This window comes from Vanacampus margaritifer, chromosome 19, assembly GCF_051991255.1.
Source record: "Vanacampus margaritifer isolate UIUO_Vmar chromosome 19, RoL_Vmar_1.0, whole genome shotgun sequence".
Taxonomy (NCBI): Eukaryota; Metazoa; Chordata; class Actinopteri; order Syngnathiformes; family Syngnathidae; genus Vanacampus; species Vanacampus margaritifer.
The window spans coordinates 12,595,848-12,608,696 of NC_135450.1; the positions used below are offsets into that span (position 1 = coordinate 12,595,848).

The following is a 12,849-nucleotide window of genomic DNA, read 5'->3' on the forward strand; positions in this document are numbered from 1 at the left end:
AAGGCCAGTCAGCATGCCGTCTGTCCGTCCGTGTTTGCATTCAACCGATTTCACTTCACAGTCAAGCATCAGCAAAAAAAAGAAAGATGAGTTATTGTTTGGTGTTGCTGAAAGCCAAGTGAACAGCCTCGCCCCGCTTTTTTTTTTTTTAAGTTCATAATAACCCCCCCCCATGCTTTTAACACATTTACATGTAGTAAAACCCACTTATTAAAACTCACTTTTTAAAGTATTCATTAGCGCCGTTGTACTTTTTCATTAGCACAGTACTACCTGTTGAAGTTTACTTTTAATTTAAAAGAACAAATTTAAACACCAAAATGTTCAACCAAATCGTGATGTGTAATTTTGTCTAACCAGTCTGCTAGCTTAATGCTACAGTATATGCTTCAAGCTTTTTATTTGTCGCTACCAGTTGAAGTTCAGTTTTTTTATGTTCACAGAAAACTTTAACTGTTAGTTTTCTGTAAACATAAAAAAAAGAGCATTTAAACACCAAAATGTTCAACCAAATCGTGATGTGTAATTTTGTCTAACCAGTCTGCTAGCTTAATGTTACAGTATAAGCTTCAAGCTTTTTATTTGTCGCTACCAGTTGAAGTTCAGTTTTTTTATGTTCACAGAAAACTTTTAACTGTTAAAGTTTTCTGTAAACATAAAAAAAAAAGCATTTAAACACCAAAATGTTCAACCAAATCATGTAATTTCGTCGAACGAAAGCCTGCTAGCTAAGTGCTAACATGTATTGTATAGCAAAAATCGGGCTAATGGAAATTAGCATCAACGTTATCGCAATAAACCTTAAAACTTGTGATTTTTGTCAGTTTGACAATTTAATAGAAGGGTGAAAGGAAATCTGAACAGATTCTCAAATTAGGCACAGAAAATAAGATTTACTGTATTTATTTTTTATACGGGTTGATTTGACCCGCACTGTAACAAGGGTTGAATTAAACCCCTCTTAACTAGCTGACTACGATTTTATTTTTTTAATCAAATGGGTCAGTTGGACCCGCAATGTATCACAAGGGATTCAAGCAAACCTTTCTTAAAGTAGCCAAGTAACAAAATGTGTTTATTGCATTTTTTTTTTTTTTTAGATTTTCAAATGTGCCAACTTGACCCGCATTGCCAAGGAATGAAATCCTGGCAGACACAATGTGACACAATTGAATCCGAATGTCCCCTGCGGCTTAGAACCATGAACCTGGAGACTCCGCAAAGCTTCAAATGAATAATTAACTCATTTACTCAAGATAATGATGTGTGTCATTTCCAGCTACCTTGATATCAAAAAGTCAGATGGGACTTGTGGCTGTTGTTCCCTTTGGCTCAGCCCGTTCCTAGTTTGTCCTGTTTGAAAGCACACACTCAACGCTTGACGTTCTTTCTAAGGACTGTATTGTCGAGGTTGCCCTTGGGCAAGGCACTTGTTTCCATATATCGTGGCTGGAGGGCATTTATGTTCTCATCTGCGGGTTATGAGAGCATCCATTTGCACAGTTTCTTTGTTTTAGCAGATGATGCACTCGATGACTTGAGTGACCGTTATCAGAATAGTTGCTATTTGTTTTATTATTTTTATTTTTTTGCTGAAGATATCGCATAAGGGTGCTGATATGAAATTAATAAATAAATGGAAAAGCATTTAGAGTGAAGACATTTGGACTCTGAGATTGTGGATTAAAAGTGCCGGGGTAGACAACCTTGGCCTCTCCCACACTCTGTACAGAGTTTTTTTTTTTTTTTTAATCTGACCACATGGCAACTCGAGTTTTAAGTCAAGGGGGAGCCTAAGCCGGCTGGAATGTTAACTCCACTGACCACCACGTCATGACGATTTTCTTCGTCATCCCCAAAATTATTCAATGCAGCCCCACTAGTCTAAACAATGTATTCTAATTAGTATCACATCCTCGGAATATTAATTAAGAAGCAAAATGCACCCGTGTTTATCCATCTCAGGGGGCAGCCATTTTATGACTTGTCGACTGAAAATGACATCACAGTTGCTCAGGTGACGACCAATCACGGCTCAACTGTTTTCTAAAGCTGAGCCGTGATTGGTCGTTAACCTAAGAAACTGTAATGTCATTTTTAATCGACAGCAAGGGGCAAAATGGCCGCCTCCTGAGACGGACAAAAAAATAATAAAAAGTGGATTTTGCTGCTTAATTCATATTCCGCAAATGCAATTTGTACTCATGGGTGGATGAATAATTATTATGTTGCTGTGTAAAAGTCAAATGACAAGCTTTGTCTTTGGAACTTTGACCCCCCTGCACAGACAATGAAAACAATTTTAAAAGCCTATGAATAAGATAAGATAAGCTTACACTATATGTGAAGTTGATGTGTCACAGTGTTCATACATAAATACAAACACACTGTATATTATGGATGAATAGATAACATGTCAACAGTTGTGAATGAAATAAGTGTTGGCTAATTTATCCCTTCTTCCTCCCAGGCTTTTGATCACAGAGCTGAATAGGTCCAATCAGCAATAATTAATTGCCTGCTAATCAAAAAACACTTTTTTAAAGACGGCAACAGAGGATGATGGATGATAAACGCGCTTCCTTTCACACCCTTGTGAATATATCTGCATACAGTAAAGATTAAAAAAAAAAAAAGGAGATGTTATCAGTCAGGTGAGCGGCATCAGAACAAAAGACAAAGTTAAACATCAACACATCAGCCATGATCACATTTACATTTAAAAGCGATACATGTCTGCACCCTCTCGATGATGACTGAATGGGTTTTAGGGGTGAAACAAAAAACAGAAAACCTTGGAGGCAACACTGCTGCCGTAAACAGTGTTACCTCCAAGGTTTAATTTTTTATTTTTATTTTTTACAGTATGGCGTTATCGCAGGACATTGGCCTCACTTGCAGTGCCGCAACACTGAAGTCAATTCCCATTGATGCTACAGTTTACACGAGATAACAATGAACTCATACACAACAATAAGCTAACAGTGTAGCAGGGTCGGTATTCGCAAATTCACCTATTTCTGGTTTTTATATCAAGAATTTTGCCATTCAACTCTTTGTTAAAAAACAGAAAGTTGTGTAAAAAAGAATTGAAACACTGACCTCTTGCTCATTTAAAAGTTTATAGAAATCAAATCAAGTCCATAAGCTAACTAGCTAGCTTTTGTGTGTTGTGTGTATTTAAGATATTGCTAAGCTAAGTGTTTTCTCGTTTCTAACTGAAACTGAATTCGTGGACGAAATGTACGCTGTGGTGTTATTGAGCTTTGTGACTATTGAGCTGTGAGTGTCGGAATGGCAGAGGCCTCAGTGCATAGTGCTTATAAGGCTTTTCTATTCAAAAGGGGAAACTGGACAAAGGCCAATGAAAAGTGGATGTCAGCACATCAGTGCCCCCCCCCCTCCTCTCCCCCCTGCAGTCATGTGATTAGTCCAGAACTTCCTTCCGTATCAACCTCGTCGTGTTCAAAAGAAACGTTATGAAACTTAGTGGCAGCGAGGGTTACGCAAAAATGTGTTCGAGATGGCAGGTCAGATTTAACGAGACAAAAAAGGGTGACGTTTGTGCCTGGTTGACACACTTGATTCTTCTTTCACTTCTCCCTTTCTGCTCCCTTAATGGCCATAAAGGCCATAGTTTGGATACTGCTAGTTTCACGTAAAAGGCAGAGTACAATGGTGGAATGATTGATTGAATATGTGCTCTGTCAGTGGGCTGGCAACCAGTCCAGGTGGCACCCACTGATTTGGATTGATGGCAATTTCTAGCAACCCTGAACACAATAAGTGGTTTTGAAAATTAATGGAAGGATGGATATCAAATATTAATAGTGTCCTAAAAACACAAACACTAACTATCTTGTCGTAAATTCTCTGCGGCCTCCTTGTATTTGCCGTCACTGCTGTGCCTGAATCAAGAATGTATGATTTGGAGGATTCCCATATGTTCAGTGGGTAGGGCATAATTCAGTTTATTTTGGCGAGATTGTTTGTTTTTGTAGTTGAAAGCTGACAACACACCCGATGACACACCTTTTTCTCCGTTTGATTCTATAAAAGATAGCTAAAATAAATAATGGCCACAAGCGTATTAACTAGTTCTCCTTTATGACAAAGATGCGGAAACACTGCTCTCTAGTGGAAGGTTTTGGTAATCGCATAAGCATGTAGTACAGTTTCTTGTTTAAACTACTAAATATATAATATAACCTCATAATCCTAATGTCAGTTAAACTAAATATACCCCTCAATACCATACATATGGAAAAGTTGGCTATTTTTGAGAACGTACAGTAATGTTCCAATAACACAATCACATTTTGTTATGTTATGAGAATTAATTTGTATTTTTCAAAGATAAAAAAAAAGCAACATTATGAAATTATACGCCAGCAAATATATTTTAAACATTTTTTTTTTTACTTTATTTATTTTGTGTGATATGTCTTCATGAAAATCTGTTGAGAAATTAGCAAGTTATGACTTTCAGTATTTTGTTTGACGGAAGCTTGCTGAGCATTGACGTGATAGAAAGCAGATCCATTAGCATTAGCATCTAGCTTCGTTGGGCTGGTTGGTATAGTTGATTAACTCAAACGTGATTTTTTTACTCTTTTGTATATTCAATAGGGATGGCGTAAGAATTTTTTGACATTATTTCGAATTGAAGGTGGAGAAAAGGAATTCGAATTTTGGACCTTTTTTTTATTTTTTTAAATCTTTTACAGCAAAGTCAAGTTATAAATCAAGATGGTGAAACGCTGCTCTCTAGTGGAAGGATTGGGTAATCGCACATTGAAGTCTTGTTTACGTTCTAAGTGTACAGTCCTCCTTATTCACATATGTAGTGTCTTGTCCATTATATTTTTAAATTAATATATCCGGATTATTTTTGCCTTTGCTCTTTCCCTTCAAACTTTTTGGGTCCAACGATCCTCTCATAATACTAATGTGGTGTAACTTAGCAATGTGTAGGCTATTCCTGAATGCAAGGATGTCAATGTAGTTTCGATTTTAGCGATAAAAGTGTTCACTAAATGTATTATATATATATTATAAATTATGTCCTCCAATATTTTGTGTATGACCTTGGGTCAGCACCTCTTATAATGAATGCCACTGTAAGTGCATCCCTTCCAAGTCGTGCTAATTGAAAGGAAGGCCAAGTGGAGCGCATTGTAGCCGGGTGAGGGAATCACTTTAAAGGATTAGGGCCGGTCACCTCGGGTTTCTAGGCAGCAGCTTACCTTCCCATCTGTTCTGGGATCGACTACTGGGAGGATTCACCCTTTTCGTAGACTTATGTTATCATCTTCAAAAATGACATCCCCTATGGCTATTTTTAAAGTTGAACAACAGACCGTAACAATGGCAGCATTGCGCAACAATTTCAAAAAAATACCCTTTTTTCCTCTCTGGATTCTTTTCGAGTGTACTGTAAATTGTGCTGTGATTCAACAGAGTTCACAGTTCACGCTGCAGCGTTGGGCGCGCGCTTTTCCACCTACACACCAAAATAACCCTTGATGTTGCTGCACAGTGGAAGTGCATGTGCGATATGGCCAACCGTGGCATCTCGTAACGCAGGCCGCCGTGGGTCAGGGGCGCTCATTATCCACAGGAGGCTCATTTGCATACGCGCAACCTCATGTGCATGTTTGATCAAGCACTACATCATCCTTTGAATCCCCCCTCGCCCCTCCCTTTTTAAACTCTCTAAAATCGCCTTTATCTTCCTCTTCATCATCCTCTCAGCTGATGGAGGTTGTTGTGGACAAATAGGCTTAGGCAGGTTACTATAGCAACAGAGAATTGCAAGGGGTGGGGGTGGGTTTGGGGGATAAAGGGACATAAGCACTTCTTCATCAGGGGCCTCAAACTCCCCCTGGATATGCTGGAGCCCGCGACCTAGCGCAACAAGTAAAGGCAGGCCAAGTGAGGCTCCAGGGAGGAGGAGGAGGAGGAGGAGGAGGAGGGATGCAGAGAGGTGAAGATAACGAAGAGAGAGAGAGAGAGAGAAAGAGAAAAAGAGAGAGAGAGGATCCATAACATGACAGCCAAGCTTCTCACAACATCGGACTGACGCCTTCACTCACAATTTAGTCTTTTTTTTTTTTGGGATGCTGTGGGTGACATCCTAAAAAAAACTTAGGAAATAAAAAGGTAAGATTATTTTTTATTTTTCCCCCCCTTTTTTGATTTCTTAAATTTATGAATCATGCAGAAAATGTACCAATGAAAATACATTTGGTAATATTCTAAAGATGCCATTTACACGGGACTATCAAATATTCCACGTTGAATCGGATTAGTCGCTATCAATATCTGCTCTCCCTGTGAAAATAAATAAATAAATAAATGAAAAGTAACATCGATTAGAATTTAGTAAACCAAACAGCGTTATATGTGGAATGTTTTTGGGTTCGACTCATCGTGTGACCGGATTAACTCCAGATTAAAGAGAGGACAGTTACAAAACAACGTGGCTGCCTAGTGTGTGTGCGGGTGTGTGTGTGCATTTACGCGTGTGTTTGTGCACAGACCTAAATTCAAGGACGATTGGATGTTAGAGAGTGCGGGGGCGGGGGTGCGTTTCAGGAGGACCGCGCCATGGCCTCCTGGTTCGGCTGGAGCGAGCCTCACCAGCGCGTCCCCGGCAGGGACCCGGCCGACGTGGTCACCGACACGCTGATGTTGGAGCTGAGCTGGCAGCTGAAGGAGGCGGAGAGGCAGCAGAGAGAGCGGGAGAGCGAGTACCGGCGCCTCAGAACCGGCGTGGACTACAGCTGGTTGGCCAGCGCGCCTCGCTCGTCCTACAGCATCAGCACCGGGGAGAGGCTGGGCTTGGAGGACCTCTGCTCCAAGGTGCCGCCATCTTGCTGTGGACTGGTTATACTCAAGTAAGTGTTTAAACTTTCAACGAACTGTCAACGGTTCTCGTGAAGGAAAACAATAGCGATTGTGTAGCAATAGCGAGGAGCTTAACCCTGGAGAACCCAAGAACCCTTTTCTTCTTTGGAAAATTATGAATTATACATTAAATGACTGCTATAACTTCACTGAACACCAAAATATATGTTTTTTCAATTTTAACCCTTTATTCCCTAATTTAGGATTAGGGCGAAATTTGACCCTTTTGGGATTTAGGGGTATCATTTCGAAAAATCAGAATAACAAAAACTGTCAGTAAACTAATTAGAATTTAAGAAAATAATCAATCAAATACACAGCTACTTGAACAATATATTTTTTTTGTTTTATTTGTTGCATTTTAAAACTGGATTTTGAATGTACAAACACACTTTGACCAAAGGAAACAACAACACAAAATCACTGCTGGAAAAAAAAAAAAGGTCTTTGTTATTTGAGTAGCAGAATTTATAGGGGCCAAATTTGACCCCGTGGGTTCTCCAGGGTTAAAATTAAAGAGTTATTTGTACACTACAAGAAAAAAAGAAAAGCATTCATACAACTTCATTGCATTTCTCTTGTCTTGGTTCTGCACAGGTTCCGGGACGCAATCCAAGCCGGCGAGCCAGAGGTGCAGGAGGTGTCCGGGCTCTTCCGCTCGGTCCTCCTGGAGGCTTTGGAGCAACTGAAGGAGGAGGAGGAGGCCCAGCGGCTCGCTCGCCAGTGGGGCAACAAACGCGCCAAGAGCATGTCTCTAGTGAACTTTCGATCCCGCATCAAGATCAACCCGTTCGGCAGCACGGCAGGCCTGATTTCGGGCGAAGGGGCTCGCCTGAGCGATCTGAAGACGGTGTCGGAAGATGTGGAAAGAGGGCCGGACAGGGAGGGGAGGGTGTGGAGCATGCCGGACTTCAGATACAAAGGGACGAGCAACAGTAAACTTGTCTAGTAAGATAGTGAAAGACTATGGTTCGAGTCACATGACTTGACATTCATGAGACTTGGCTTGTCTCGGACTTGAATCAAGTCTTGTCGGTTTACGTTTGAAAATGTGCACTTTTATGAAGATAGTTCTCATTTTGACAGATCAGATTTTTTTTTTTGACGTGCGCAAACTGGCAACCCAGCAGTATGCTATTGTGGGCCTGGGACTCGCCTCATGAAGCTACTAGCTAGCTAGCTAGCTAGCTAGCAAGAATCATGGAGAGAGCTCCTTAGATTATTTTACTTTTCTTTTTCTTTTCTTTTTTATAACAAATCAGGAAAACGACAATGTCAACTCAATGATTAAAAAACATCAACATCAAACATCATCTGTCAGTGCTGTCACTGTGAACGCTAAAGACGCAGATAAGCTAGGTTAGCGTCAGTTTAGCTAAACCGATAGCTGGTCAAACACTTACACTATACTTTGTCGGGTATACGTTTACTTGAGACAAAGTACAGTAAAAACATTTTTTTAAAGACAATTAAGTACAGTAATACAATACTTGGAGGGGTTTCAGACCAATAAAAACGTTTACTGTAAACGTATTAGTGCAGCAAGCTAATTTAGGCGAAGATACTGAGTGAGACGTTGCTATTTTGTGAATATATACAGCAAGATTGTATGATTTATGACCGTCTTTACCCAAGTATTGTTTCAATTTGCTTGTCAATCTCTTCTTCTATCAGCTGCTGACAAAACCGTGACAAGCTTCCCAAGCCTGGGAGTACTTCACATGATGCAGCCTTTGTTTATTTTGACATGTATAGATAGAAGAAATACTGTTACTTTATTCTGGTAAGTGTTCACGATTCTTCGTTATTTTTTTTTTTGTGGAGTGTATGTCGGCCCACCTTATTTTATGAATCTGTGATTTATAATAATTTTTCATGTTTAATTTTTTTTTTTAACTAACTTAATTGTAATGCCCTCGCATGTGGGAAAGGAGAGCCGTATGCACTTTTCAGCCGTTTATTGAACAATAAAACGCGATGAGCACACTGCTCTAAAAAGGCTCTCAAAGCTGCTGTCAACTCTCGCGCAGCCTAACTGATGTCACGTGCAAAGCCATCAAGTCCCACCTCTTAAAGGCACAGCATGTATTTAACACACAAACTATAATGCATACAGTATTTTCTATACAATTTGTGCTTTGAAGGTTTTTCTTTTTTTAATGTTTAAAAATGTAATTACATGCACGTCACCTTCAGATAAATGTTTTTATGTTTGTAATTGACATCCTAAATTTCCAGTGAACTTATTTTATTGCCGTACATTGAAAACTCAGTTTTACTTAGTAATTAACTCATTCACTGCCATTGACTGCTATAGACGTCAAAAATTCATTTGAACTATTTCTATTAGTTTAACTTTTTTTTTTACTACTTTTGTTAACAAGAGTATGAAAACCTAGATTTTTTTTATTGTACATTTGGAACAGATATAACATTTGTGATTAATTGTGAGTTAACTAGTGAAGTCATGCGATTAATTACGATTAAAAAATGTAATCGCCTGATGCCCCGAATTTTTTATAATCTTTAAGTCGCGACAGGCAATTCAATTTTTTTAATTGTAATTAATCGCATGACTTCAATAGTTAACTCATGATTAATCACACATTTTATACCTGCTCTAAATGTGCCATTTTTTTCCTAGGTTTTCATACTCTTGTTAACAAAAGTGGAAAAAAAATGTTAAACTAATAGAAATAGTTCAAATAAATGTTTGACGTCTATAGCCGTCAATGGCAGTGAATGAGTTAATTTCTAAAAAAAAAAAAAAAAAAAAAAACACCAGTTAGACATCCCTAAACCGCAATACGCAAATACATACTGTACAAATCCAATCTCACAAAATGTGATCCTGCTCCAAATAAAACATGAGCTTTTCATATTTTGCACATCATTTCTGTGTATTTTTTATGTTTAAGCAGGAAATGATTTCCTGCCCCCATCAGTCTGAGTCACAATGTTCACTCTTTCACAGCGCACAATAAGACGCGCGCAACATCCCCCCCACTCAAGGTCAGCCAACTAAAAGCTTCGCTTCTGTATCTTCCTTCCCTTTACAAGTGCAGACGTGCTGCAAATAAATGCTAATAAAATATTACAGGAGAAAAGCCATAAAACATTTGATTGTTTTATTTTCATATTTTTTTGACACACAGCTCCATGAATGTGTTCAATTGGTTTGAAACAATAACAAGACTATTTTTTTTGTTTCACAGCTTCATTAACACTGAACACAGCTGGAAAAAAAAAAAGGAAAAAGATGGCGGCGTTACCGACTGGTTTCAAGTATGTGATACTCACTTTAAAAACTGTTATATCGATACACACGGATGACAACGGTCAAATAAAAAAGCAGTGATAGAAGAATAAACTAGCTATTGACATGTGTACATAATGTCCACTTTATTAGGTACACCTGCACTGCACGCAAACAAACAAGTCTCTGACAAAGCCCATCAAAACTGAGGATTATTTTCAACGTATGGCAAATTTCTTATTTTGTAGTATTGGATTCCGTTCGATTGTGCAGGTGGACCTAACGTTCATAATAGTCATAACCAGCAACTTTGAACATCTGATGACGCTGCTCAACTTGGTCTGAATTCAGTCATAGAACCCTCACCTCACTGTGCTGCACATTGTCCCTCTAAAACGGGGTACACACATCATCGGGAGTCAATTTGGAATTTTTTAACAACTTTAGTTGTATCGCGTTGAGTGTGTGTATAAAAAAAAAAAGGCATTCGCCACAATAAAACAGAAAAGAAGAGTTTCAATTTAGTCCCACGAGCAGTTAGCCTAGCTTCTTTTATTTCTTCGTCTTTTTTTCTTCTTCTGCCACATGGCGCCTCTCACAGGTCAGTCTCGGTACTACAACATCCATTGGTCGAGAGAAAGTTTTGTCTTGTCCTGTTGTGGGTTTCTCACATTTAAATAATGGGTTAAGATGGTAAACATCCGTATGTGTGTACTCTGCTTCAAGGCGGGCCACGCCCCGGCTTGACCTCAACCTTTTATTTACATTTCTTCCCTCGCTGGACAGCTCGCTTGTAGTTTCCTGAGGTCGGCTGCTGTGTCCGCTCGGGGGGGGGGAATCACAATGTAGAGTTCAAGAACTCCAGAAGTTCGGCTCGATTTTTGTCCCGCTGTGGTAAAAACAGATGATTGAGAGCAAACAGCAAAACTTTTAACAGCAAAGTGGCTGCTAAGGAGACTGAAATGACCTGTTTATCCTTTTTTGACTTCTTTACTTTCATTTTGATTTTCTTTCCCGAAATCATGCTGTACTTCTTGCCTTTCTTCTTTTCCTTCAAGTACTGCGGGAACAAGCAAAAGAGATCTGTCGCCACCAGCCTGTTTCTTTAAACATTTAAGTAAACTCAGCACAAAACTCGCACGGACTACCTTGGATATCTGAACAGGCCCCGAGTTTTCTTCCCCGGCTTTGGATTTCTTTTCCTTTTTACGTTTATGGCGCTTCTCTTTCTTCCCCTTCTGCTGCGGGTAAAAAAAAAAAAAGACAACATCTTGAATAGGATACTGACAATTAATGAACAATCATAATATCGACAGGTACCTTTTTGGGTTTGTCCCTTTTCCTTTTCTTTGATTGCTTTCTGGACTTACTTCGGGAGTCTGGTAAGAAAATCGTGTTTAGTAATAAAGAGTACAATTCAATTAAAGCTGCCACTTAAAAGTCACCGCTGCTTCTGGAACTACTCCGGCTGCTGCTGGAAGAGTGTGACGAGCCCGATGAAGACGGAGCAGATGACGACGACGACGACGAAGCCGATGATGAAGCAGAGGATGAACTGGAGGAGGACGAGGAGGAGGAAGATCTGCTACGGCTACGTTTACGTTTCTTTTTGTCTCTACCTGTGCAAACGCAGAACTGTAGTCAGCAGGCTGTGATGATTGGCGGGCAGTAAAAGATTCCTACTAGCATGAAGTGATTGCTAACTACGGTACCTTAAGTACAAATACACAAATTATTACTAAACAATATTTTATTTTATTCCTTTATTTAGATTCAAGCAGCCTTGCCTCTGCTCTTGTCATCCGTCCTAGAGCTGGAACTGGACACTCTGCACTCCGCTTTCGTTGACTTGAAAAGAATGAAGATAAATATTGATTATGCAGACAAATCTTGACAAATATGGAGAAAACCAGTGAATGTCTTAGGGTAAGTGTTGATTTTTGTTGTATTGGTGTTTTTATTTGGTATATCAAGGAAAGGAATTGGACAACACAACAAGTAGCAATCTAAACTAATTTGGTGCAACAATAGCTACAAACATCTAACATGATAAATGCATCATATCTTATAAATCAGTCCATTATTTTAATGATTTATATTATTACAGAAATAATATTCAAAATACATAACACCCTTACAGCTTATAATAACATTGTCTTTGTCCATAATAGTTTACTTTACTATATAACTTTGTTTAATCGGATAGATTTGGCTGGTTTGTAGTGATCTCAACAAGTATAACCAGGAGAAACACAAATAAATGAATCAACCAGAAAAAAACATAGCATTTAACGGTTCTTTCTCCAGTAGATTACGTGACCCAGACTATATCGCTAAGCAAACGCAAAAGCGTATTTGCATTAATTACGCGCGCAATGCATTTAATAGATGGCGGTAATCGTTACTCACCATGGCAACAGTGCGGTACGGCTATTATCAAAGACACTTTGACAACACTACAACGTGCATACGTTTAGATTTATTCGCAGTGACGCTCCGCGAGTTAGCCTTAGCTAACAGCCACAGGAGACATTTTGTATCCCAGAATGCATAGCGGCAGGCTTCCTTCACAACACGGAAGTATCTTCTTCGAGTATTTTATGGAGGCGTCACACTACCGAAAAAGGACTCTACTGCCACTTGACAGTTCGAAAATAAACTTTATGAAAGATTTATGCTCAATT

At 39.2% G+C, this 12,849-nt stretch overlaps 2 protein-coding genes across 5 annotated transcripts; one reads left to right on the plus strand and one right to left on the minus strand.

The window, feature by feature from the left end:
- The first annotated feature begins 5,890 nt into the window (after positions 1-5,890).
- Positions 5,891-9,802, plus strand: rd3 (retinal degeneration 3, GUCY2D regulator). Of its 3 annotated transcripts, none has more exons than XM_077552511.1 (3): positions 5,891-6,162; positions 6,598-6,899; positions 7,507-9,802. In XM_077552511.1, the coding sequence occupies exons 2-3, from the start codon at positions 6,610-6,612 to the stop codon at positions 7,856-7,858; spliced, it is 642 nt and encodes a 213-aa protein (XP_077408637.1). In that variant the 5' UTR covers positions 5,891-6,162; positions 6,598-6,609; the 3' UTR covers positions 7,859-9,802. The 3 variants fall into 3 exon arrangements, with proteins under 3 accessions (XP_077408637.1, XP_077408636.1, XP_077408635.1); XM_077552509.1 differs by having other exon boundaries at positions 5,895-6,162; positions 6,541-6,899; XM_077552510.1 differs by having other exon boundaries at positions 5,893-6,899.
- A 221-nt stretch (positions 9,803-10,023) lies between these two features.
- LOC144039309 (uncharacterized) lies at positions 10,024-12,727 on the minus strand. Of its 2 annotated transcripts, none has more exons than XM_077552513.1 (7): positions 12,575-12,727; positions 11,953-12,013; positions 11,611-11,784; positions 11,486-11,544; positions 11,314-11,403; positions 11,133-11,225; positions 10,024-11,054 (listed from the first exon to the last, which is right to left on the minus strand). In XM_077552513.1, exons 1-7 carry the CDS (start codon positions 12,575-12,577, stop codon positions 11,004-11,006), a joined length of 531 nt encoding a protein of 176 aa, XP_077408639.1. In that variant the 5' UTR covers positions 12,578-12,727; the 3' UTR covers positions 10,024-11,003. The 2 variants fall into 2 exon arrangements, with proteins under 2 accessions (XP_077408639.1, XP_077408638.1); XM_077552512.1 differs by having other exon boundaries at positions 11,314-11,406.
- Positions 12,728-12,849: the final 122 nt, after the last annotated feature.